The 26,153-nt window shown below is 44.9% G+C and overlaps 1 protein-coding gene across 3 annotated transcripts in view; it reads right to left on the reverse strand.

Annotated features, from left to right (window-relative positions):
- The window catches only part of ERCC2 (ERCC excision repair 2, TFIIH core complex helicase subunit), a 43,788-nt gene that overhangs the window by 1,307 nt on the left and 16,328 nt on the right, over positions 1-26,153 (reverse strand). For 2 of the 3 annotated variants that reach the window (XM_029571703.1, XM_029571702.1), the window contains 18 exons: positions 23,843-23,956; positions 23,580-23,696; positions 22,254-22,370; positions 21,610-21,733; positions 20,614-20,710; positions 20,138-20,271; positions 19,513-19,681; positions 16,523-16,641; positions 13,998-14,067; positions 13,327-13,396; positions 12,913-13,014; positions 11,914-11,977; positions 11,258-11,379; positions 11,034-11,126; positions 8,711-8,783; positions 8,137-8,207; positions 7,697-7,840; positions 5,724-5,867 (listed from right to left, as the gene is read on the reverse strand). In XM_029571703.1, the coding sequence (XP_029427563.1) occupies positions 5,724-5,867; positions 7,697-7,840; positions 8,137-8,207; positions 8,711-8,783; positions 11,034-11,126; positions 11,258-11,379; positions 11,914-11,977; positions 12,913-13,014; positions 13,327-13,396; positions 13,998-14,067; positions 16,523-16,641; positions 19,513-19,681; positions 20,138-20,271; positions 20,614-20,710; positions 21,610-21,733; positions 22,254-22,370; positions 23,580-23,696; positions 23,843-23,956 (1,944 nt within the window). Of the gene's footprint in view, positions 1-5,723; positions 5,868-7,696; positions 7,841-8,136; positions 8,208-8,710; positions 8,784-11,033; positions 11,127-11,257; positions 11,380-11,913; positions 11,978-12,912; positions 13,015-13,326; positions 13,397-13,997; positions 14,068-16,522; positions 16,642-19,512; positions 19,682-20,137; positions 20,272-20,613; positions 20,711-21,609; positions 21,734-22,253; positions 22,371-23,579; positions 23,697-23,842; positions 23,957-26,153 lie in introns of those variants that run through there. The other variant, XM_029571704.1, reaches the window with a different exon arrangement.

Below are 26,153 nucleotides of genomic sequence, written 5' to 3' on the forward strand. Positions count from 1 at the left end.
GAAAAACAGCAATGAGATATGAAACCTTTTCTTTACAGCTCCCATCAACAAGAAATTCCCATCTGAAACTCCTTCCTCTGCTTATACAGATGTCAGCAATCAAGGGGCAAGACTCGTGTCTCTCACTAGTGGATAGGGCCACATTTAGGCCACAGCTGGGGAAGTGGGGTACAGTTTAGAGCACTACAATTTCATGCATAAAGAACTACAATCAAAGAGGGAAGGTTCTCCGTCCCTGATGTCAATCAGATAGGAGCATAAAAAGGATCCGGGCAGGTGACATAATCTGCTTGGATCATACAGAGATACAAAATCTGTTGGGACAGCCTGATCATTAATCGCCACCTGGAGGCTGCCAGACAGGCAGTTAAAGGTGGCTGAATACAATGGATCTCTCTCCTTATCCAGGACAAGTTTTGTTTTCTTCTTCCTTGATTTTCTCCCATCCTGGGTTGAGAAGCATAAAAGTTCCCGTAGGCCAAAACTCAACCCCCTCATGTCTTACCAAGCTTTGTGATAAATAATACAATTATTTCTGTTCTCCCTTTAATCCAGCCTGCCCTGTTACACTATACCTTGGATGGAACATGTTATAGATATGATCCATCCAACAGTATGTACCCCAACCCCAACCTTGACAGAAAAGAGAAAACCCACCAAAATGGCACAGAGTCTGAACCAAAAGCTGTATAAGATGAGACCTAGGGACCTATGTATTTATATCCAGGAGATGAGGGATATGAGAGAAATATTCAGCTATCTCAAATGTATAAATAACACATGAGATGCAAACTGTTTTCAGAGGAAAGACTGCTCTGGAACAAAAGGTCACTGTGAGGCAGGAGCAACTCAGAAAATATTTTGTCAGTGAAAAGGGTGGTGGATGCATGGAATGGACTCCCAGGGAAGGTAACAAAAACAGTAACTGAATTCAAGAAAGCCTAGGAGAAGTGGTGCAAGATGTGAACAGAAAGCCAGAGATCAGCTGGATCTGGCATTGTACCAGGGACAAAGTTGGATAGACTGGATGGAGAAATTAATTCTTATTTTTTGATAAAATTTGATAATTTTCTTTCCTTGAGGTCAACCAGACCAGTCCAAATGCATGGGTTTATGCCTCTGAACCTGCAGATGGACACAGAGACTAACTGGCTTGTTGATATCACACTTTATAAGCTGTCGTGTTGACCTCAGCCTGCTAGTTTTCTCTGTAACAAGCTAAGATAAACATTTTTAAAACATTAAACCTTTCTCTTATCCCTTATTCAAAAACCAGAGGGTTCCAAAGAAGAAGAACAGAAAACAGGAAATGGAACAGACATATCCTGCATTCCTTGATACAGTTTATTGCTTGAATATCTGTCATGCCAGCTAACAAACACAAGCAGTTATTCTGAATATGAAGCAGGAGATTAGTACACTTGGCACAACAGGGGAGGGTCTTGGACTGGGTCTGGATGGACTCAAGGAAAAAAAATTATCAGGTAAAAATTAATTTCTCCTTCATCCAGCCAGGCCAGTCCAGTCACATGGGATGTACCCAAGCTATCCCTCAACTGGGTGGGACGCTGCCAAGTCTGCTCTCAAAACTTCAGAATCAAAGGAAATCCTTTCTTTGGCTTGAAGGTCTAGATGATAGTGCTTCAAAAAGTATGCAAGGGAAACCAGGTTTCCGATCTGCAAATGTCCAAAGACGCCACCAGGCTAAGTTCTGCCCATGGAGTCGCCTGCACCCCGGTATAGTACGCACTTCATTTCTTGGGAAGCAGCAATCCCTTAGATATGCAACCCTCCCCTATCACTTCCTTAATCCAATGACCCTTCGAAGCTGCTCCACCCTTTCTAGAACCACTAAACAGAACAAAGTGATGTTCTGAGGTTCAGAAACTTAATAGTTACTAATAACTACCACAGAAGAACTCTCCTAACATCTAAATGATGAAGTTGAGCAAACTTGCCTCCACCTGAATCCCTTTGAAAGGAAGGGAGATATACCAGCCGGGTGAACCACCTTAGAGAGGAATGAAGGATCCATGTGAATCTTCACCACCTTGTCTGAAAAACCTAAAAAAAGCTACTACATCACAGAGCCTGCAGGTCCGAAATTCATCTGGCAGAACAGACTGCTATCAAAAACATCACCTTAAGAGTAAGCAACTTAAGAGACACTTCTCTCAGAGGCTCAAATGGAGGACCAACCAGGTATGTCCACACCAGAGACAGACTATGCTTCAATCCCTGAAGGAAATGAGACACATCCGGAGGAGACATTAAGGGTATGCCTGTAACTGGCAATAGCCACTACCTGCACCTTTAGGGAATCAAGGGCCAACCCTTATCCAATTCCCCCCCCCACCCCTTCTGAGAGTATCTCTTCTCTGACAGATGAGACTTCTCAAGGACCAAGCTGTAAAACAATCCGAGACAGATACTTATGAACCATCGGCCCCCTGTCCTGAGTCAACAACAATAGCGGATTCCATTCAGCATCTTCACTAGATCTGCATACCAGGGATCCCTTGGCCAGTCGGGTGTTACAAATAATACTAGTCCCTGATGTCCAGGAATCTTCTGCAAGTCTGCACACCAGAGGCCATGGAGGGAACACCAAAAGAAAACCCTGAACCAGCTAGTCTTGACTCAGAGCATCCAAAACTAGATGATCTGTTTATCAGAACATCGAAACCAGATGATCCGTTTACCTTTGGATGAATAATCTTTGCACCTATGTGTTGCTGCTGACCGCCATCAAGTCCACCCCTTATTCTACCCATTTGGACACAACCTGGGAGAACACCTCCTAGGGCATATTCTATTCTCCAGTATCTAGCATGTTGTGACTGAGGAAGTCCACTTGTACATTCTCTAGTCCCGCGATATCGATAACAGAGAGCCCTTTTACATGCTCCTCTGCCCAGTCTAACAGGAGATCTACCTCTTCTGCCAAATGCCAACACATGGTGCCCCATCAGGAAAACACATATGCCACTGCTGTAGAATTGGCACACAAGATCCTGACTACCTGACCCTGAAGAATGGGAGCAAACTGAAGGAGTGTCTTTATCGCTCTGCTTTCCACCCGATTGATGGAACCCTTGGTTTCTTTTGGATTCCAAGTGTCCTGAGTAACTACATCTCAACAGTGAATGCCCCTGCCCTGGAGACTAACATCTAAGGTCATCTTTATCAAAACGGGAGACTCAAGATTTGAGATTCACTCCAGGTTCTTGCATACCAGCTACCAAAGCAAAACTCTCCTTGGCTTATGTCAACAGAGAGAGCCTCGGTGAATACACCTGGGACTGAGGAGACCACTTAAAAAATAAAGCCCTCTGCCCAAGGAGCTAAATCCAAGGCACCCACTATGGAACCTAATACCTGAAGATAAATTCACACCATGGTTCTCTGAATTCTCAATAAACCATGCACCTGGGTCTGCAACTTCTGGATCCTTACATCTGTCAACTGAATCCAGCCTTCCCACACATTCTCAGAAGCCAAAGTTGAACTTTCTGAACTATGAGAGAAAAACAACCTGGCCTGGCGTCAGATATCATAGCATTCATCTTGTATAGCAGTTTGTTGTGCTTGCCCACGGAAAAAGGAAGCACAACCTAGCAATACTGCAAGTCATGGGGTAGCCAGAGTGGCACCAGCAAGCTACAACTCCTCAAAAACCCACCAGGCCGGAGCCGACAGGTGGGTGGTAGCTAGGTCCAGGGATTTAGAAGATCAAATGTTTTGGAAACATCATCACTAGTTCTGGTAACTGTTTAGATAACAAAATCTATGGTAAGACATGGATACGGGTTGGTGGGGGAAGACTGGGAGTTGGATTAAGTATGGGATCTTGTACACTTATCTACCCAGGGTGATGGCAAAATCAATGAGGAAGAAAACACGTGACTTGGAACCAAAAGTTCAACCTAGAACTAAAGAAGTCTATCACTGCTCCTGCCTTTCATAGGCAACAAGGACGTCTCAACAAGTTTAGAATATAGCACTATTTTCCGTTCCTGGAGTGCGATAGGACAGAAGCACGTTGGGGACCTTTACGAGGAGGGTGAATCTGTTTGCCTTTCTTTTGATTCCCTACAGTGATGCTATCAATTGCCTTGCACACAATTTTTTGCTCTTCTCCAGGCTTGACATTATTTGACAACCCTGCACTGGATTTCTCACGGTTTTCAAGCAGAATACTCCTTTATTAGTGAATTTCAAATAATAGCCACTAAGAGGAACTCTATTTCTAAATGGCATAAGCTGAGCAAAATGTGCCTACAATCGCATCACTTAAGTTCCCTTAGCACTTACTGGAGTAGGAAATCACTCCAGAGACATTTAGAGAGATGCAGTAGAAATTACTTCATCACAGTGTATGAAGCTGGCTTCTTCGCCACTATGTATTAAATGCCAGGCTGAAAATGGTACACCGCTTCACCGTTTATTGACCTGTACTAAAATTTTCCCTTTCTGGGATGCAGTTTTAACTGATTAATCCCTGCACTCCTGCAAACAGGGGAGTTACTACTGTTGGGAAATATGCTTGGTGCGACAAAACATCAACAGGACTATGGGAAATTCCTGCATTTAGCTCTGCTAATGGCCTGAAAATGCATCCTATGTACCTGGTAGGGGATGAAGTGCCTACGTTTGTGGAATGTAAAAATGTCTTTGGTCATGCAGATGAAGTGGTTAGACGTGAAGGTAGCAAAACGTAAAAGTTGCAAAAAAATATGCGGAAACGTGAAAACCCTTTTTTGCACAATTGCATCTGGACACAAGAAATGCCATATCAGCCCTGGGATATTTCGTCAAGTGGGGGGCATACTAGACGTAGAACCCTCAGCTCCTCCTTAATTGTAATGTAAGACGATGTTTTCATGCCTGTCTGCTATGCGTTAGTCTGCTATCAGTCCTGATATTTTTGACTTTGCTGCTATTTTGCTATTTGTTCATTTAGCTCACTTGATTTATCTTACCTTGTTCCTTGAAGATGTGATAGTAGGTTTGATTGTGGAATGGACGGGGTGGGGTTTAACGTATGAAAGAGATGCATAGGGGGAAACGGGGGACAGGGGATCTAGCTAGCTAATAAAGCAGGGAGAAAGTCTGGTAGCATTGTTATATTTACTTAGTTGGGAAGCACTGTCTCTAACGACATCGTCTCTTGTTCATGTGTTCTTTGTATAAGGGAAGAGCTGTTTCCCTGTATGGCTCATGTCAATGATTTGATTTATTGTATGTTTACCTTGCTGCCTTAATAAAATGTTTTTTGAAAAAAAAAAACCCTAAACTAAACAAGTCTACATTCCTGGCCACATGCATCTACGGTCCACATATCTGCATAGATCCAAAAAAACCCCACCCCTACTGACATGTCCTGAAGATCTGACATGGATAGGACACCGAACAAAAAAATTATTAGGGGCACCCATCCAGATACAGCAATCTCAGAAGCCTTCTTTTCTGTTGCAAAGTAGATAGCCCACAAGTGGCCACCTCTATGGCTGGGAGCTGGGATAGCTCCTTGCAATGTGAACAGGAAACAGTGGGCAGGACTGCCATCATATACTATGTTACTATGAAAGGGAAGGATTAGAAACAGACTCAATGAACCGAGTACCTCTGAGACTCTGTAAAGCCAGAGCCATCCCTGATAAGAAACTGATCTCACTGTAGGGCAGATGCCCGTGACCCTCATCTCACTACATGGAATTCACCTTGCGGAATGGCTGGGCCATTTGACGCAAGAAGTACTTGGCCACCTGCACTGCCTCATCCACAGTCAGGTTTAGATTGGCATCGGTCAGGTGCTCCTGGATCCAGCGCGGTAGCTTTCCACGTTTGTCAGCGCGGGCAAAACGCTTAAAAATAAAAACAACACAAAACAATTAATTCACCATCATCAGAAACAAAATAAAAAAAAAACAATAAAAATGAAGCTATCCTAAAATTCTAAAAAAAAAAAAAAAAATAGCAGTGGGCTGGTTCTGTGACAATACTTGTGCTGCCATATGCCGGGTCACTGGTTCAATCTCCAGATCAGGTAATTCTGCAGCTCAGGTTGGTTGCGGATACTGTAAAGTATCTAACACCTCCAAGTCAATTGATCTAACACCTCCAAGCCACCCCTAATCTCCACCTACACCATGGTTAACCATATCTTCTATCGTTTACCTATGTGAATTAATAACCTGTCCTTTCTCTTCCTTCTCAGCCAAGTTCTTATCACCCTGTTATATGTAACTGCCTTTTCAGCACCATTGTTATAGTTATGTTTACTATGCACCCGTTTTATGTGAACCAGCACGATGTGACTGCTGTCTCGAATGCCGGTATATAAAAATCCTAAATAAATAAATAAATAAATAAAGGTGAGAGTGTTATGGTCACTGACATGAATGACATGTGGTGGCCAGATTTAGCGTCCATGGGACAGGGTCCCAGGAGGAGCCTTGGTTCATGGCAACTGGTCTCAGGTTAGAAATAGTGGGAGGAGGGCGTCTAATTCAATTTCCTCTACAGTTTTTTGCTTTTTCCTCTATTTCTTGTATTAATATAATTTTTTTGCCAAGAAAATATTCGATGCAAGTACATTTAAAAGTTTTAATATAAACAAAATACAACAGTGGAAAAGATCAATCCAGCACCGATTCCGGAGAGAGGATGAACTACTGGGCTAAGAACAAAAAGGCATTAATTTGCTAAAGACCTGGCATGCTAATACAGTCCCTACTGACATCTAAGAATTCATAAATGGATTATGTGCAACCTAAGCAGTCTACAGAATGAGACTGAACACCAAAACTTAGGATAATGATCAGCAAAAGAATAAAAACAATTTTGAAATATCTGCTGATTGAAATCAAACTGGAGCAAATTAAAGAAATTAGGTAGTTGGATCACAGATGATGGAAAATGTCTAACAGATGTAAAAAGTCTAGAGAAAGCAAAAAAAAAAAAAAGCACTTTTCGGAATTGTAAAGAGTTACTTAGGATTCTTACATTTCAATCTAAAGAAAAGGCTGAATGCCAGGGCCACCCTTGAGATGAGGAGCCATGGACAGGGTGTAGGGGTAGCCCCATCCTCTACACCCACTTGTCTGGACTGATCTGGGCTATGAACAGAACTGACCATTTAGCCTTACTCTCTGTTTCCTATCTTTTAACCAGTTGGGAGTCCACAGTAGGACATCACCTCTCGTCCAATTTTCTCAGGGATCTCTCACGGGGCACTTTGGCAAACGCCCTCTGAAAATCCCCATACCCTGCTTCCACTGGCTCCCCATTATCCACATGTTCATTAACTCTTTCAAAAGAATGTAGCAGATTGGTGCGGCAAGACTTCCCCATGCCGTGTCCCATTAAGCCATGTCTTTCTATATGTTCTGCGACTCTGTTCTTTAGAATAGTTTTCATGATTTCCCCAGCACTGGAGAAAGCAATGAGCAGGCTGGGGCAATGACATTAAGAACCGGTCAGGATCTGGAAGCCTGCACAGAGCACACTGGCACAGCCTGGCGGCCAAGCTTCGCATCGAAGTAATGATCCTAAAATCCAGACGACCGCAGGGGAATTGCCCAGCACATCAGGGGGAACAGCCTACCCCAGCCCACTGCATGGAAATGTGGCAGCAGCAGGGGGACAGCACACACACTCCCAGCCTGGCCTTTATGTTCCTCTCTGGTTTTACCTTGTCAGCGAAGACCATCAGGCCATAGTCCGTCTTGCCACGGATAGCTCTGCCCACACACTGTGCCGCATGCCTCATTGCATCAAAAGTCAGGAAGTCGTTCTCACGGATCTGGAACTGGTCCCTCAGATATTCCAGGCGAGCCTGCAGTGCAGGGAAACATCAGCAAACCAGGACAATGAGGCAGGCAAAGCTGTGGAATTACGTGAGGGGTGGTTCTCAGGGCAAGTGGGGCTGCAGAGCAGGACTGAGTGCACTGGCAGAACTGGGCTGGGGGGGGGGGGATGACACTCTCAGTACTGGAATAGCAAGTGGTACTGCCTTGTGGCAGCCCTATCTGGCTTAGCTTCCTGCTCCTCGGACTAACTGGGGAGGGGTAAAAACTTGGACCTGCAGGTAACGGCTTGTTGGGCCTTACCCTCGATTCCAGAAGGACGCACCTTGAGTATCCGGCTCTGCGTATAGACATACGGGACCCCGAACATGATCACCGCACGGCCGAAGTGATGAACTGCAAGAGCGGAGAGAAAAGGCGTAGTTAGAACATGGCACCGAGAGCACACACCTGACATCCTCCTGTGTGTACGTTTGCTCCTCGGCTACATCGAGTTGAGGGTCGTGCCTATTGCTTCTTCCTCAAACTTAACTCAAATGGCAGCAGAGCAAGTGCAGCTGGCAATGTGAGCTTCCTCTGAGCAGTGCCCCAGGACTTCTAGCCAGGACTCCCAGCAATGTAAACTTCCTGCCCACAGCAAGCCAAGCATACCAGCCAGAGCCTGCAAAAGTGTGAACTTCCTGCCAGGACTCATAAATTTCTCATCTAACCCCAGAAGAAAAGAATAGCCTGCTCTCCTATCAGCAGAAGATAGCTGCAGTTGTCCAGGTCTAGATTACTGATTGTACAACCTAATCTCTTTCATATGTTTTATTTTGTCTGAATTATGAACGTTGATTTGTACGCTGCTTAGAAGCCTTGGTTTAAGCGGCCTATAAATAAATAAATATGCCACATACCAAAATCAATGCCCTCTGAGACCTTTCCTCTGGCTACGGACAGCAGGATGGCCCCCCGGCCGTTTTCGCATGCCTAGGCAGAAAGCAAAAAAAAGTAATTCCCTGCAGGGAAAGGCTCATGTTCACTGCTACTTTCTGGCAAACTCCGCACAGTAATCAAAGTTTTATCTTGCAGATGCAACATACCAGGCAAGGCACAAGTCAGATAGGAACATAAGAAAATGCCATACTGGGTCAGACCAAGGGTCCATCAAGCCCAGCATCCTGTTTCCAATCCAAGTCACAAGTACCTGGCAAGTACCCAGACATTAAATAGATCCCAAGCTACTTTTCCTTACTGATTAACAGCAGTTTATGGACTTTTCCTCTAGGAACTTATCCAAGTGCCGTGGCTTTACATTCTTAAGGGACGGGACAGATAATATAAAACAAGCCGGCCAGGTAGCTCAGTGGCAGCTCCCAGCTGAGGATGCCACAAAGGGAGCATTCACAGCCTCTAGGGCGAGGGAGGTTCGGGTGTCACACAGCGGCAACCCATAATGAGCAGATTCATGGCCCCTGCAGCGTTTCAGGAGGCGGCCTGGTGCACGGCCCCTGGCTAAGGGCTGTTGCTTCAATGACTGGGATAAGTGAGTTAGGAGAGGATAAAATACAGAGGAAAAAAGCCCCGAGGGAGCAGCAAAAGAAGGCTTCCAATTGAGCTGTAAAACATAAAAATAAAAACCACCCAGAGCAAAAGCAGATCTGTGACTGACAGCCAGGTAAAAACTGGAAGAAGGAAATGAGCCACATCCCCAAAACAGCAGCACGGCTCCAGCAGGTCTTTTCAGGGCTGTGGAGCCTTTCTAGGGTACCAGGTCGAGCCAGGTCTGCGCGCTGAAACTTACACAGTAACCCAGTCAATGAGAGCAGATAAAGACCAGATTGGCCCATCCAGTCTGCCCAGCTGAGATTCTTCCACTCTGGGTTTTATAGCAATGCCTGAAAAGTTTTTATTCTCTGCCTCCACCTACTGGTAGGGGTGCAAAACCCACTCGTCTGGACTGATCTAGGGTACGAACAGGATCTCCCATATCTGTTACCTGCCATCTTAACGCTTTATCTGTCCTAAGCTTGCCCAAAATGTATTACAGTAATGGCCTCCGCCACCTCCGCTTCCATTTCAAGCTATGCCACCTTCAGCTCTGATTCTTACTAAATCAATACTTAAGCCCTTCTATGTCTGCCAAATTTTATGATAATCCACACAGCAACTAAGGTTTGCAAGGCAGTTAAAAAAACAAACAACACAATCTAGCCTCCTTATGCTCACTGAACTTTGGGTTTTAACGATGGTCCCTCCCATGCAGGGCACCCCAACTTTCTCACTGCTGTTGGGATCAGAACCACTACTCCATGCCAGTTACCCCATCCTGTTCACCACTAGAGATCCACTGGAGGTAAAATCCAGCCAAGTTGGGCCTTGTCCCTTATGACATGGAGTAACATTCCCGATACTGTTTTATCCTGAAAGCATTTTAATTTAGTACTAGGGGGCTGTGCCTCTGCTCGCTTCACTGGCCAATCCCACCATTGGGGCAGCGCGTGCAGAAGGGGTGCGAGGGTGGTGCGTATGTGGCGTGGCAGGCGGGCGTGGGGAGTGTGTGTATCTATGGCTTGGCAGCACGCTCCCCTCTGTCCCTGTCCCCCTGTGTGTATGTGTATGGATGGAGGTACGGCTTTCCTCACCTGTGCCTGTGGGGGATGGGATGTGTGTGTGGAAAGGGGTGATGATGTATGTTTTATGGAGTAAAGTATGTGCCTGGGGAGAGGGGTAAGGTGTGTGTGTGTGTGTGTATGCACCTGCTTTCACCTTCCCTTCTCACTCTGCCACTGCTTACAGGCCTTGCCCTTCCCAGCCAACCCAACACTTTCGTCTTCTATCTGCCCCCTCTTCTCTTCCCTCCCACCTCAGATGACTTCCTTCGGCTGGTGGGGCCTAAGAAAGCCCGCCAGCCTTTCTGAGCCTGGCCCCATGGCCTATTGCGCCCCCATGCCTCCCCTCACACCTTGGCTGGTAGGGCCTGGGACACCCCACCAGCCCTCCACTGCCTGTCCCGCCATCCTTAAGTCTGTGATGTGACCCCTCCCCCAGCAGCTCTAGGGTTAACACTGCTGTGCACGCAGCCACAGACCTGCCACAATGCTCACTTGAAGCCCCTAACATTTTTACAATGTAGAGAGAAAACATGCCCTGCTATATCCCTGGCCTGGCACACCCAGCTATGCATGCTGCCAGCACGTTTTAAAAGAAATGCTACTCTGGTACGTTTGAGCAGCCCACCTCCTGGTATTTCTCCAGTGCCATGCTGGTCTCTGCTCCGTCTTGGGTCTCAATGAAGAGGAGTTTGTTCCGTTGAATGTTCTCCAGGATTCCCTGCAGGAGAGGAGGAGGGGGGCAGGTTACAGTGTCTGGGACAGATTGCAGTGGGCCATGCTGTCATCATAAAAAAACGCATGGCACTCCGGAGCGGGGGATGGAAGGGGGGGGGGGGGGGAGTGCCTCACCTGCTCATACCAGGAAGCCACAATATTCTCCATGTACTGGTAGCTGGTGAAAAAGGATACGATGCCATCCGGCACAATCGATGACATCTCCAACAGCAAGTTGCCATAGTTACGGATCACCGCTGCGAAAAAAAGAAAGGACATGTTCTCTGTAGTATTGGGAGGGATGCTCTGAACCCTTGTTGTGTGACCTTCAGGAAGTCACTCCCTGTGCAACCTTCACCAAGGCACTTAAACCTTCCCCTGTGCTCAGATCCAAGAGTGTCAGCTCTGCAGGACAGGAGCATTAATCATCAGAATGATCTTGTACAGTGATGTGTACATTAAATGGCACTCTGTAAATATCAAATATTACTTCTAAGAGATTTGCCCCCCTATGCTGCCACAAGCCATGCTAAGGAGATTTTGGGGGCTGTAACTATGCATTTAGTTGTATGGCTGCTAACTGCTTAATTTTCTTTGGAAGCTTATTGTATGTCATTAGCAGAAAAAAAAACCCAGCCTGAATTTAATAACCCCTTTTCTCTGCACAGTACACTGGGCATTTCACAGAGAAAACCTGAGCAGATCTGACCTGGATGTGGCAAATCCAGGGGCACTCAGACGGTGAGCCTGAGCCTCCACGTTAGCCCAGTACCAGGAGTTCCCCCACTCACCGATCTCCTCTCGTGTCTCAAACTTGGAACTGATGGCCACTTGGTCGTTCCCACGTCCCACCACCTGCATGGGAGGCATAGAGGTGAGCCCGGAGAACTGCCTTTGCACGCTCTCAGCATTCTCAGCTGGCATCCCTCCACCCCTGCCTAGCTCTGCTTCACTCACTCACCTGGGCAGCATTTTCTTGTACCACGCCAACACAGGAATTTCTGATTTTTGGAACCAGATTTGGAAGCATTACTAATATAACTTTTTTTAATTTTGATGCATTGGATGCTACGTTGGCTTTGTTCTACATCCACTGTATTCTGAATTTTACAATCTTTTCTTTGCAAATATAAGTCATTTCCCCAGCATTGTGCTAGACATCTGCCCAATTTTACCCTTTGTCTGGATTTTTTCCTTTCATGTCTCTCAATCAGTTCTGTTCCTTTTCCCTTCCTCCCTGGATTTGAGATGATGGCGCCCATAGAAAGAAAGCTTAGTGCACCAGTTTCAGGCCTTCCCCTCTCCCTGGAAAGCAGAGCGCAGCAGCGGGAATCCCAGTTTTTGGGACCCCTTCAGACTTTGGCACCGAAGGCACGTGTCTATGTTGCCTGTGCCTGAATCCAGCCCGGTCTTCCTCATGTGGTTCCTCCTAGTTTTCAATCTATTTTTAACAGTCTCCTGCTCTGTGTGACATTTTCAGCACTCCTCCTCCCTCCAAGCATGAATTTCTAGGCCCCCAGGATTAAGATGAGTGCACAGATGAAGCTTACAAAGGAGCATGGATCACTAATCACTGCTAGACAGATGAAATGTTTCTAGGGTAATTCTGAGCTTAATGAGGGCTTGCCTGTTATAAGCACATTATGTGCTACATAAAGAACTACCTGGAGATGGGATGGGACAGAAGGCAAAGGTCATGTAGATATTTTCTCTAAATGGCTGTAAATGTCCGGCAGATCAAGGAGGCCTTTGTCGGGAATGAGGAGGAAGCAGAAGTCACAGGCACTCACCATGGGGCACAGGCAGGTCCGGGCGAGCGTCATGGTGAAGGTTGCCATAGTCACTGGCCGGAAGTCCAGGATCTTGGGGTAAATGTCTAGCGGCGACAGGGTCTGAGGGTGGAGGGAAGGGTATTAAGCTGGTTTCATCTCTGGCAAGCGTTTATTCACACCTGAGGCCTGCACCCAGACTTGACCTGCCATCAAAGGGAGCTCTGCTCTGGAATATCAGGGACATGTGCAGTACAATCCACTGAGCAGCAGAATATGGACCCAGTACCCTCTTGTCTGGGCAGAAACCAGCCATGTACAATTCTAATTCTTATTACCAGGCACTTAAGAGAAGGAGGGGGAGGGGAGAGCAGAGCGCAGCCCTCTCCTGCCTTAGCACATGATGAACTTACAACCAAGCAAGCGACTGCTTACCCCGGAGGTGATGATGACAGACTGGAATCTCTCAAAGACGGGTTTGATAGCAATGGAGGCATCCATACAGCTGCAGGAAGAGAGTTTGAGAGTTTATATTCCCACCTGCATGGAACTGCAGGAGGGGAGAGAACAGAGAACCGGGGATTTACAATGCCACCTGGAGGAACCGACTAATGGTGGAGAACCGGGGAAGCCAAGGTTTAAATCCTGCTGACACTCCCTGTGACCTTGGGCTAGTCACTTATCCCTTCATTTATCTGCTAATGGTTCTGGGAGTTCATGGTAGGTGGGGACTGGAGGATAGGGAGGGTATTTGGGGATGGAAGTGTTACAGGAGTAGCAGGCTGAGAACCAGGGAAGTCAGGGTTCAAATCCCGCTAATGCTCCTTATGACCTTAGGCAAGTCAATTCGCCCTCCATTACACCTTAGGTGGAAACAAATTGTAAGCCCTCTGGGTCAAAGAAATGGCTACTAATCCTGAATATAAGTCGCCTTGCGCTCCCAATGAAAAGGCATGAGCTAAATTTAAATAAAATAATTGGAGCTGTGGGGAAGGGAGAGAGCAGGAAGTTTGCAATCTGATCTCCATGAAGCTGGGAGAGGAGAGAGATAGGAGTCTATAAATTCACAAATACGCCCCCCTCCACAGATGGAGTCTCTTCTATACCTGAAATGCAGGATGGGATTGGAAATTGTTGGAGTCCTGTCTTCAAAAGGCTCAATGATGATTGTAAACCCTGAAGAGAAAAAGTCAGGCAAAGAAGAAAACAAGCGAGTTTAGCTGAGAAAATTCCATGCTAATGAGAATGCACAACATTTAATATCTAAATAGCTCCATTCGTGAACCAGCAATAATTGACAATGTTTCAGCCCGGGAGGTCCTACACAGGGAGTTAGGAATATGGCACTAGAGTAGCAGTCTTCTAAGTTATAACTCTGTGCTCTTAGCCTACAGTCAGTAAGTGTACAGAATCCCTCAGTGTACATGGCACTGTACACCCACAGAGAGTAATTAACAAAGCAACATAAGTTATGATTCAAGCATGGCTAATTGCCCAATCACAGCAGGGTTGGTTCAGGCACAGAGAAGCAAAGGGATGTGCTCATGTTTCCCGATGATGGCCAAGCTGGGATTAGAACCCCCAAGTCTTCTAACTGCGAAAACTGTGGGATAGTCAATTTCTAAAACTCTAAGGCCTGCAAAGCTTCCACCCCCCCTTAGCCCAATAGGACCCAGGGAAATAGGACATCCCTACACTCCGAATGCCTCAGGATACTGCAGCTTCCCTCCCCTGAGATCTCTCTCATTGTCTGTGCTGTATTCATATTCTGGGAATCTTGGAATTTATTTTATTTATTTGTAAGAATCTCAGAGGTAGGCCCAAGGTGGCTAACAGAAAGTAAAGGAAAATTGGTTCTTGCCTGCTAATTTTTGTTCCTGTAGTACCACAGATTCCTGGGTTTTGCGTCCCTGCCAGCAGATGGAGACAGAGAAAGGTTTACCAACACTGCTACTTAACCTAGTGTGCCACCTCAGTACTGACCTGATCTAAGCCAAGATAAAAAGCACACTAAAACCTTAATGAGAAAATTTCCCTCCAATGATTAGGAGGATGGCGGCACCATAAATAATTGGTGACCTCGTTCCAGGAACCAAATTCAAATAAACAACTTGGAAAACCTATTAACAAATCTGCAGTACATTCAAACCAACATTGCCATAAACATAAGCCAACAGAATGAGTCCATTTCTCTGGACATGTTCTGGATTGATCTGGGGTGCTACAGGAACAAAAATTAGCAGATAAGAACCAATTTTCCTTTACTTTCTGTTAGCCACAGCTACTGAAGAGTCTAAGGGAAGGCCTAGCTAAACAGCCAATCAGGCTGGTTGTTTCCCTTCTATAAAGGTGTCTCTTCAGCTGTAAATTTACTCTTTCAAAAAAAATACATAGATTAGGGAGACATTCTATGACGTTAGTAAGTAGCACATTCAAAACAAATCAGAGAAAAATCTTTTTCAGACAATGTACAATTATACTCTGGAATTCATTGCCAGAGGATGTGGTTAAGGAAGTTACTATAGTTGAGTTTAAAAAAGGTTTGGATAAGTTCCTGGAAGATAAGTCCATAAAATGTTATTAGCCAAATAGAGTTAGGGAATAGCCACTACTTATCACTATATGATAGCAGCATGGGATCTATTTACTGTTTGGGATCTTGCCAGGAGGACCTTGTGAGACTCGAAGATTGGGCTTCCAAATGGGAGATGAAATTTAACGTGGACAAGTGCAAAGTGATGCATATAGCAAAAAAATAACCCTGGCTGAAGTTACACAATGTTAGGTTCTATCTTAGGAGTTACCACCCAGGAAAGAGATCTAGGTGTCATAGTGGATAATACATTGAAATCATCAGCTCAGTGTGCTGCAGCAATCAAAAAAGCAAATAGAATATTAGGAATTATTAATAAGGGAATGGAAAATAAAACGGAGGCTGTCATAATGCCTCTGTATCGCTCCATGGTGAGACTGCTCCTTGAATACTGTGTACAATTCTGGTCACCGCATCTCAAAAAGGATATAGCTGCAGTGGAGAAAGTGCAGAGAAGGGTGACCAAAATGATAAGGGATATGGAACAGCTGATCTATGAGGAAAGGCTAAAGAAATTAGGGCTGTTCATTTGGAGAAGAGACGACTGAGGGGGGAATATGATAGAAGTCTACAAAATCCTAATAGGGCTTGAACAAGTTAATGTAATTCGCTTATTTACTCTCTCACATAACAGAAAGACCAGGGGGTACACCATGAAGTTAGCAAGTAGCTCATTTAAAACAAAATCGAAGAAAATTCTTTTTCACTCAGTGCATAGTTAAGATCTGGACTTCATTACCAGAGGATGTGGTTACAGCAGTTATTATAACTGGGTTTAAAAAAGGTTTGGATAAGTTCCTAGAGGAAAAATCCATAAACAGCTTTTAATTAATAAGCAATAGTAGCTTGTGATTTATTTAATGTACTTGTGACTTGGACTGGCCACTGTTGGAAACAGGATGCTGGGCTTAATGGACCCTTGGGCTGACCCAGTATGACATATCTTATGTTCAGGTGTTTGTGACCTGGATTGGTCACTGTTAGAAACAGGATTCTGAGCTTGATGTACCCTTGGTCTGACAAGTCATATATTCTTACCCTTAGAATAGGTGCTCACTAGTGTGGCAAAGTTGGAAATGAGTGTGACTGGAGAGAAGTCAGCAATGTCCGCAATCTCCAGCGTCCGAAGCAGGGAGCGCAGCCGCTCTGCGCTGAAACTTAAATTCAGAACACAAAAAAAAGGATCTCATCAGGACATGGTAACCCACTGCACCTTAAGACCTAAATATTTCACTGTTAAGTACAAGATATTTCAGCTTACTTGGATGACCCAATTTAAAAGTTCCAAGCAGCCTCCTCTCCTCTCCCGGTCAATGCACCCTTCTCCAGGGGCATGTGACAGTCTGCAGATTCACACTGCTATCAGATGGCTCCAGTTAATTTGCTGCCAGCTCATTGTCACCCATTAGGCACTAAGCAGAAACCGTTCCACACCATGTGATCTGTGGCCTTGCTCTCACTGTTGCTCTCAGTGATTGGGGACGGACGGGTGAGGAATAGCATAAGGGAAAATTTAGTTTCTTACCTGCTAATTTTGAGTCCCAGAATGCATAGGTTTTGCTCTCCTGCCAGCAGATGGCAACAGAGACCAAAAGCTTGCTGACGTTTTCCTATATAGGAACTGCATCACCTGCTGCACTTCAGTATATATCTGAATCAAAGCCAATCAAATAAGAAAACTGATCCCCCCCCCCCCCACACACACACACACACACACACACTGAGCAGGGGAGAAAAAAAATCTCAGGTGGACCCAACTGACTTTGATTTCCCTAAAGTTAGAAGGACTGGGAACTATGAACAAAATGCTCCACAACTATAAACATTCTGAAAAACATTATATACACAGAAATACAGGCTGCAGGCTATTATGGGCAGGATTTGGATTGGTCTGGAAGGATTCAAAGAAAGAAAATTAGCAGGTATAAAATCAAAATTTCCTTCTTTATCATCCCACCAGACCAGTCCAGAAAACTTGGGATACATCCAAGCCACCCTTATTCTGTGAGGGAGCCTGATAGGTCTACTCTCAAGAAGCCTCTAGCTTGATTATCCGACCTTTAATGTTTGGAGAAGTTATACAGAGAAGCCCATGTCACCGCCCTACAAATCTCTGGCAGTGACAAATGAACTTCTGCCCAAGGATCTGCTTGGGCCCTTGTGGAATGGACCCTGAGATACTCAAGCATCAACAGACCATCGGAAAAATAAGCAGAAGCAATTGTTTCTTTGATCTATCAAGCTTAGGACCCTTGGACACCTTCACCCCTCTTATGTGTCTGCTGAAAAATGCAAACAGATGATCCATTCTTCAGAATGGATTTGTCACCTTCAAATATCTCATGAGAGCCCCACAAACATCCAGTAAACGGAATCGTCCTTATCCATCTCCTGAAGCTGATGTCTTGAAAGACGAAAGTTCAATCGATTGGCTCTAGATGAAACAAAGGAACCAGCTACAGCAAAAGGGATGGTACCCTACGACTAGCAACTGTGTTTTTCAAAAACCCCAGAAACCGTGTCCTGCACGATAAGGCTTGAAGCTCTGAAATTTGAATTTATTAAAATTTATAGTCTGTGCTTGTCACAAGGAAGTTCAAGGCAGATTACAAAATGCCTACTTTCATAAAATTCAATAAACATTTCAAAAACTCAGACGTTGCAACAGTAAACAGAAAAGGCATAAGCAGTTTCTTTCATTGAGACCCATTAGGTGCTTTGTTTGTATTGAGATTTCCTGGTAAATGCTGCATGGTTTCACAAATTCTTCTCATTTGTTCAGTGAGAACATTGTTCAGCCAAGTGATGCTTTGCCTATTTTTTCTCCTTTGTAGTCTCTCAGTGACATCTCCATTAAGTTAAACTGATGATCTAATGCTCTAGAGATGGTTTATCCTTTTATTCTTATTCCTATTTTCCTTCTTTTCCTTGTGTATTGTTGTATTGCCTCTCCTAATATTTGTGGACTTTGTTTGAGTCTTCGATAAGAAGTTGTTTTCCTATGGTAATTTGAATTTAGGGTTGGGTTTTTTTTTTGTGATCTAATGATTCTTGTATTTCATCTCAAGTGTTGCCTGCTGTTTATTGTATAAAATGTGCATAAATAAGAACGAAGAAGAAAGCTTGGTGCCTTAGCACCGCAAATTCTGAGGAGAAATTCCGATGAGGACTGAGCTATCCAAATTCCTTGCAACAGGTTCCCCTCTGCCTTCCTCCCACAGGAGAAAGCACCGGAGGATCTGACAGGGCCTCCCCTTTCTGCCAGTGCTTGCACCCAAAATGGCTGCCGTTCCCCCTCCCATTCTTTTGTCAAATTTTAGGGAAAACAAATTAGAGCCAAAGAAACTAAAGATGGGTTCTTCCCTCTGCCCGGTGCTCACCAGCTCAGATTTCCCTGTCCAGCTCAAGACCAGGCCCAGCCCGATTCCAAGCCGGAAGACTGTACGTGAAAGGAAGGAGGAAAAAGCACCAGCACGACTGGCTTTCGGAGCCCCCTCGCATGAAGGAGTGACTGACCCCCAACTTATCCCGCCAAACCACCCCTGGGAGATATTTTATGTCCACCAGAACGCAGGCTAGGCACCTCTACCATCTGCTGGAGAGACAGAAATACCGAGGGGCTGCAGGTGGCACGGTTCCCTATATAGGGTGACGTTAGTAAACGTTTGGTCTCTGTCTCTATCTGCTGATAGGGGACTTAAGTCCTGCATTCTGGACTGCGTGGTGAAATGATAAAGAAAAGTATATAAAAATAACTTTAAATACATTTTTCCTGGACATAGGGTGTTACTGCTTGCAATTTGGATGCTTATATTAAAAAGAAAAAAAAAAAAAACCAACTTCAATAACTCAACCAAACGTCCCAGCTCTGCAACGTCCCACTACAGAGGCATGCTCTAGTTTCATGAGGCTTCCCTATAGGTCTTGTGCCCTCTGTCCCCTACCCCGAGAGGAGAACACCATTCTTTTCAGGGGCTCCTCTGCCCGGTCTGTTGACCCCACTGTCCTGGGAAAGGATCACCACTCACCGCAGTGGCTTGCGCTCAATGCACACTTTCTCAAAGATATCCTTAAGGAAGGAAGGGGGGCTCTCCTGCACCATGTGATGCACCCGCAACCGGGATTTCAGGTACTCCAGGAAGCGCTTCAGGAACCCCACAAAATGCTCCGCCGTCCGGATGTTCCCTGGGACCGCCTCTGCAGAGAAAGAGAGTCAGGGGTTTCAGCCCTGTGGCTCACGGAGAGAAATTGGCGGGGGAGGAGGAGGGGAGACAGGGATGGTAGGAATACAGTTCAGTGAATACTTTGAAAACTAGACCCGTTTGCACCATCTCCATGGACTAACATGCTTGTTTCACCGCGAATTTGTGAGCGGATTTAAAGATGTGAAGAGGCGAGCAGACTGCTTGCTGCCAGAATGCTACCAGACTAGCAGGCAGCTCTAGATGCTTATACATGTAATAAGGCTGAGCAAGTACCAGTGTTTGAATCTGATCAGCTTTTGTTATTTTATTTTGGGGGGTTTTTTAATTGCCTTGTGTATATGTCTAGTTATGCATGTGAGCCTTTCGTTTAACGGCTGTAAACCGCTGCAACCTTCTCGAGCATGCGGTATAAAAATGATTTTAAATAAATAAATCCATTCGCTCCCACCTTGAAGAACCTCATCCGGCAGCACGGGATTGGCCAAGTAGACATCCGTTTCCCTGGCAACACTGGCTTCCCTCAGGCCCTCTACCAATTGCCTGTACTCTTCCTTCAGTCTCTGTGAATCTGTCTCCTTGATCCTGGAAAGGGAGAAGTCAGCAGTGGTGAGAGATGTAAGAGCTGCTTTGTGGATCACATGACCTGCACATTAGATCTGAATGGTTTAATCCTGGCTCCCTGTAATGTCACAATCAGGAACCAATGAGATGCAATAGCGTGCTGTGGTGACGTGTGCAAACTCACTGCATTAAAGATTTGCCACACTACCACTTTGATGACAGTCTACCCCTCACCCCAGTCAAGTCAGAGTTGAATGCCTTCAGACACAGATGCCTATAACCCCTGGTCACCCCTTTGGCAAGCAGGGCTATTGATTCAAAAAGAGTGGAGCAAGTCATGTGCAGAGTCCCCAAAATACTGACTTATGGATAGTCTTCTGGAGTGTCTCTATGTTGTCCTGGCAGCGGTCTAGAGTGCGCCGGGTGATGTTCACGCTCATGGAGTCAATACAGACATTGTCTACGAAGAAAGATTGAGGTGGATCAATCCAACACCACAGCACTCTGACAACTCGGAAAGTGCTTCCGATCAACCCCACACCTCAACACAACAACCCAACAGCAGTGGCAACACCACAGAGCCTTGGAGACTCAAGCAATGTCTCCAATAGCAGCGACAATACTACAAAGAGGGCCTTGGATCAATACAAATGCAACACCCAACAGCTGACTTCAATTTATAGAGGTAACTTAGTAGTTTTATTGATTCAGAACTCTTCTAACACCGCCTTTCAGGGGCAACTTTCAAATTGTGTGCAGAAGTGTAAAGTTCGCAAATGCTTTTTACACCTTGTACGGTTTATACCAATTTTTAAAGTAAAAACATTCTCGTTGAAAACTGAATCAGAAAAGAATGCACCCAGACCTGCACCCAGTATCCTTCAAAAGTACATACATAAGTGTTAACTCCTCCTCCACAGCCCTACCCCCAGGAATGCCTCTCCTATCTGCACGTAAGCTACATGCAGATAAGGTAGACAATTTTCAAAACCCCATTTCCGCATGTTAAACACTGTTTTAAGTGTGGAAACGGCTTTGAAAATTGCCCTTTTAATCAACACAATAATATCACACCACAGCAAGAACTATGGAAACTAATGAGATTCTCCATTCCTTGGGCCATGAAACAGCTGTGGCTACCCTGAATATTATTGTGACATGCCATCAGCTGTTACTCCATTTCCACCAACACATACAATTTCATTGCAATTACGCCCCGAGTACAATGATCACAACAGGCTTTGAACCTTCACAGAATCAAATTGCTCCTGAGGATTAACCCTTTACCTTCCCCAAGACAGCAAAGGGTTTAAAAACATCCTCCTTCAGATGATAATGGGAAAGGGAAGTGATTCTCACCAATGTTGTGAGCTTCATCAAAGACCACAACAGATTTCTTGGCCAGTTCCTTGGACACCAGGTCAGCGATCTTGGGATCCAGCAGGTAGTGGTAGCTGTATACTACAATATTGGCATGGAGGATCTAGTCAATTGGGAGGGAAAAGAAAGTGTGAACCTATCCTCAGCACTTTCCTCTCCCCTAGAGATATGAGCGGCCCCCCTGCCTTCCAAAACCACACACTCTTCCTGCTTCCTACAGGTAATAACTCTTCCCATCATTAGAAACTATGATGACATACCAAGACCTCTGGGCCCATTTAGTCTCTGCCCATTTGCCCTTCCTGTTATAATACCACCGACCATAATAGATCTCTGGTGTTGACCCAGGCTATGGGGGAGCAAGGGGTGAACTAGAGAAGATTTTCAAAGACCTTGAATTCTGTTACAGTTTTTGCCCTCGTCACCTCTACTAGGAGACTGTTCCATGCACCACCAAGTTTCTATAAAGACATTTTTCCGAATATTGCTCCTGTCTACCCCCATTCCCTTCATGTAGTCTGCACAAAGACTATGCCTTTCCCCCTCCCCATTCTTCTATGCCCAGAACCTTCCTAGCACAACCCTGTAAATTCTTGGCTCTGATTTATCTGGATACAACGTACTGAGTATCTGGCGAGGAAATAAGGACACCAGCCCTTCTGTCGGCCATGCACCTTCAAGTCATCAAGGTTATAGACTCCAGACGGGATGGGCACCTGCCGACCATGAGCATCAAACTCCTGTAGCAGCAACAAGAGAAAGACACTCATCACCGAGGACTTGGTACAAACATCCTCCTGACGCAGGGGCCAAGGAGATCTCTTTTGATTCCTAGACTGGTTTTGATGCTGCACAGCTACCACGAAATACTCATTCCAACACGGCGCTGTATGGGTAGCAGCACTGGTGACAATTAAACAACACAATCTGAGGAGGAGGTAAAAATTAAATTCATTCCTATTCCTATGTGACTTTTTTAAGAATTTTAAATCAATACATTTGTAAAGTTAATTTATATTTTGGCTTTACTCCCAATAGAACTGGTAATTAAGGAACCCATGCAGTTTGCATAAAGATACAACTAAATGTATAAAGGACATACAAGGTATATTAATAAGATTTATAATGGTATTGCATGCATATTATTGCTCTCTGACTTCTCTGCCCGCTATTTTTAAGTTTTTGCAGGTTTTACTATATTTAATTAAATGATATTCTGTTATTTTGTTTAATTTGTTTTACTATTTAATATTTTAACATTTTTATGATTTATATTATAATTTTTATCATAATTGACATTATATTTTAATAATTAAAAACAGTTGTGATTTGTTATGTTTCTTACTGGACTTGGTTTATGATTTTCTGTTTTTATTTTCTGTGATTATGTTTCTTATATGCATTGTGATTTTTATACAGGGTGGCCCATGGAACAATAGCCCGCCTCCCGGCACTGGTATTGGAGACGGGCTACTTTTCCATGGACCACCCTGTATTATTTTTATATTATATTTTGTAGCCCCTGATGCAGCCCTTTACATAGGCGCAACTCAGCCAGAGTCGGGCAATTTGGATCATTCACGTTTGGGTTTTTACTTTATCTCCGAATAAATAATTTTTGAGAACTCTGTCTACTGGTCTACATTTTTTATCTGCCATATTAAGAACATGGCCACTGGTCTTGAAAACATGACCCTGATTTATTGGGAACTGAAACTTCTCTATATGACAGAACAAACTACACTGTAAGCAGACTGAAAGGCCAAATGGATGGCCCAGCGGCTAGTCTCATGTGCCACCAAGCAGTTGGCCCATTCATGAATCAGGTTTCTGCACTTCAGACAGAGAGCGCTGAATGACAGAGAGGGCTGAACCAAGTGCCAATCATGCAGCAATACTTGCACACATCTTGAGGGGGAGAAAACAATGAAGGGGCACACGACACGCACCTCAAAGAAGCGGCAGGTTTGCACACTGCGGTCCTGATGCTGGTGGGCCCTGATGTACGATGCCGTGAGGCTGTGGCATTTCCCATCCACTTCCTTCCCGAAGCGCAGAGAGCTCACCTGGGGTTCAAAGCACACTCATGACATGTCACAAGGTTATAGTGATGTGAAAGCACGGTGTGTGCTTAACAGAAACACTGCTCTACAGCCTCAGCCGCCTTCTTCATGTTCAGACTGTGCACAGTCCGCTGCTACTTTACGCTCACCTCAGGGTGAATGCAGAGGTTTTTCCTGGAGCTCAGTGCCAGGCCCAAGAAATTCAGCTTCTCTCCCATCTCCTTTTCGTAAAAGTCCAACAGTTTCCGAAGTTCTTCGATCACCTGCCGGGAAATCGGATGTGCTTCTGGTCAGATGTTGGAGCATTGGCTCTGTCTACAATGTGCTCTATACACATACAAATATATGGAAATAACACAGGCGATCAAACTGGTGGTTGGGTTTTGCAGGAAACAGACTGCATTCTGGAATCTATATGGGTAGAAATTCCATGCAAGAGAAGGAAGGAAACAGCAGGATGGTGAAACAGATTGTGAAATGCTAACAGAGCTTCGTCAGGCTAGCAAAAATGGAAACAATAATAATGGGAGATTTCACGCAGCCTAATGTTGATTGGGTGCATGTCTCACCAGGGCATGCTGGCAAGATAAAGTTTCGAGATGCCATAAACGACTGGTCTGGAGTGGATGGGGACTTTTGATCTATTCTCAGTGGAATGCAGAACCTGATGCAAAACGATAAGAGTGGTGGAGCTGCATGGCAATACTGATCATAACGCAATCACATTTGGCATAGTCACCGGAGAGAGAATAAAAATAAAACTACTGCAGTAACATTTAACTTTAAAAAGGGAGTCCATGATAAAATGAGGAAATGAGTTGGAAGGAAGTTAAAAGGAGCAGTTGCAAGGGTAATAGTATGCATGAGATGTAGGGAGAAATTTAGTGTTACCTGTTAATTTCCTTTCCTTGAATCCTGTCAGACAAGATTTCGACCACCCTGCCAGCACATGGAGAGAGAGCTTTTCCAGTGACTTCATCACTGCTGTTAGTACTGGAGCAGCACAAAACCTGACCATATGACAAAGCAATTTAACTTACCCTATAACAAATTCTCTATAGGAGAGAAATTCTAAATAAACATTCTCTTAATACTACAATAGGAAAAAAAGAGGAGCATAATAAGAAAAGACACCCCCCCAATAAAGAGAAAAGGAATTATAATTCTGTGAACCCAAAGATCCTGAGTCACAAAAAACAGCAACTGCAGCCAATTACTTCCCAGGAGGGATCTGGACTAGTCTAGCAGGATTTAAGGAAAGGAAATTAACAGGCAAGACTAAATTTCTCCTTCCATATCATCCTGCAAAACCTGTCCAGACATTTGAGAAATATCCAAGCCCCTTTTTAAACAAAGAAGAGAAAAAGACATGTCTGCCCTAAGAACACGTGCATCAAAGTCTGCATTTGCTTTAGTCTGAACATTCAGTTTACAATACTTGGTAAAGGAATACAGAGACATCCAATTAGTCGCCTTGCAAATATCTTCCAGAGCAACTGCTATAGTTTCTGCCCACAAAGAAGCCTGATCCTTCACTGAGTTAGCCCAAAGCATCTCTGGAGCCTGAAGACCTTTCAGCAAAAATGCCAAAGAAATTGTCTCCTTGATCCATCAGGACAAAGCCATGTTAGAAGCTACCTCTGTCTTGCACAGATCACTGAAAAACACAAACAGCCCATCAGATTTCCTAAATTAGTTACTATAAGGCAGGGGTAGCCCATGTCTGCAGAGGATCCACAGGTTCAAAAATACACAGGGCCAAAGGTTTATATCAAATCTCAGCCTGCCTTCAACAGAAAGATCTTCCAGCATTGGGTAACAGGGATGCAGGCTATGCTCTCCACAATCCAGTCAAAAACCCATTCTGGGAGTTGACTGGGATGCTGGCTGTGGCTTAGAGGCCACTGCTGTCTTGGATGAGCACGCAGGGCCTACTGCAACCAGAACCAAGGGGGGGGGGGAGGATAATGTGTCCTCAGTTGGAAAAAGTGTCTCCTCTGCCCTGTTCTCTGAAACCTTTTGAATGTGAAGGGCTGTAGCGTTGCACAGTATTCACAGATCCTGGTGCCCTCAATGCTGAGGCACAGAGGCCCTCAAAGCCTTCTCCAAGGCCTACTGGATTTTTTTGTCCAACTCCTCCTCAGAGATAGCTGATGCCAACACCACCTGAGAGACAGGAGGGAGCCGAGAGATATATCAGTGGCAGACACCTGGACCTTTGGAGACTGGTGGGATCTGGGGTTATTAGCATGAATTTCCTCTCCATTGGACCACTTAACGGGATTCTCAGCAGCCGCCAGACCATCTCCACTCCCAGCATCATGAATCGATGGAGATCGATATCGATGCTTCTTTGACTTCCCTAGATGCCCAGCACTGGAACTCCTCAATGCCAGGGTCAAAGAGGCAAATCATATTGTCTTCTTCTGATGGGAAGAATCAGATGATAGCCTATCCTTG

This window comes from Rhinatrema bivittatum, chromosome 11, assembly GCF_901001135.1.
Source record: "Rhinatrema bivittatum chromosome 11, aRhiBiv1.1, whole genome shotgun sequence".
Taxonomy (NCBI): domain Eukaryota; kingdom Metazoa; phylum Chordata; class Amphibia; order Gymnophiona; family Rhinatrematidae; genus Rhinatrema; species Rhinatrema bivittatum.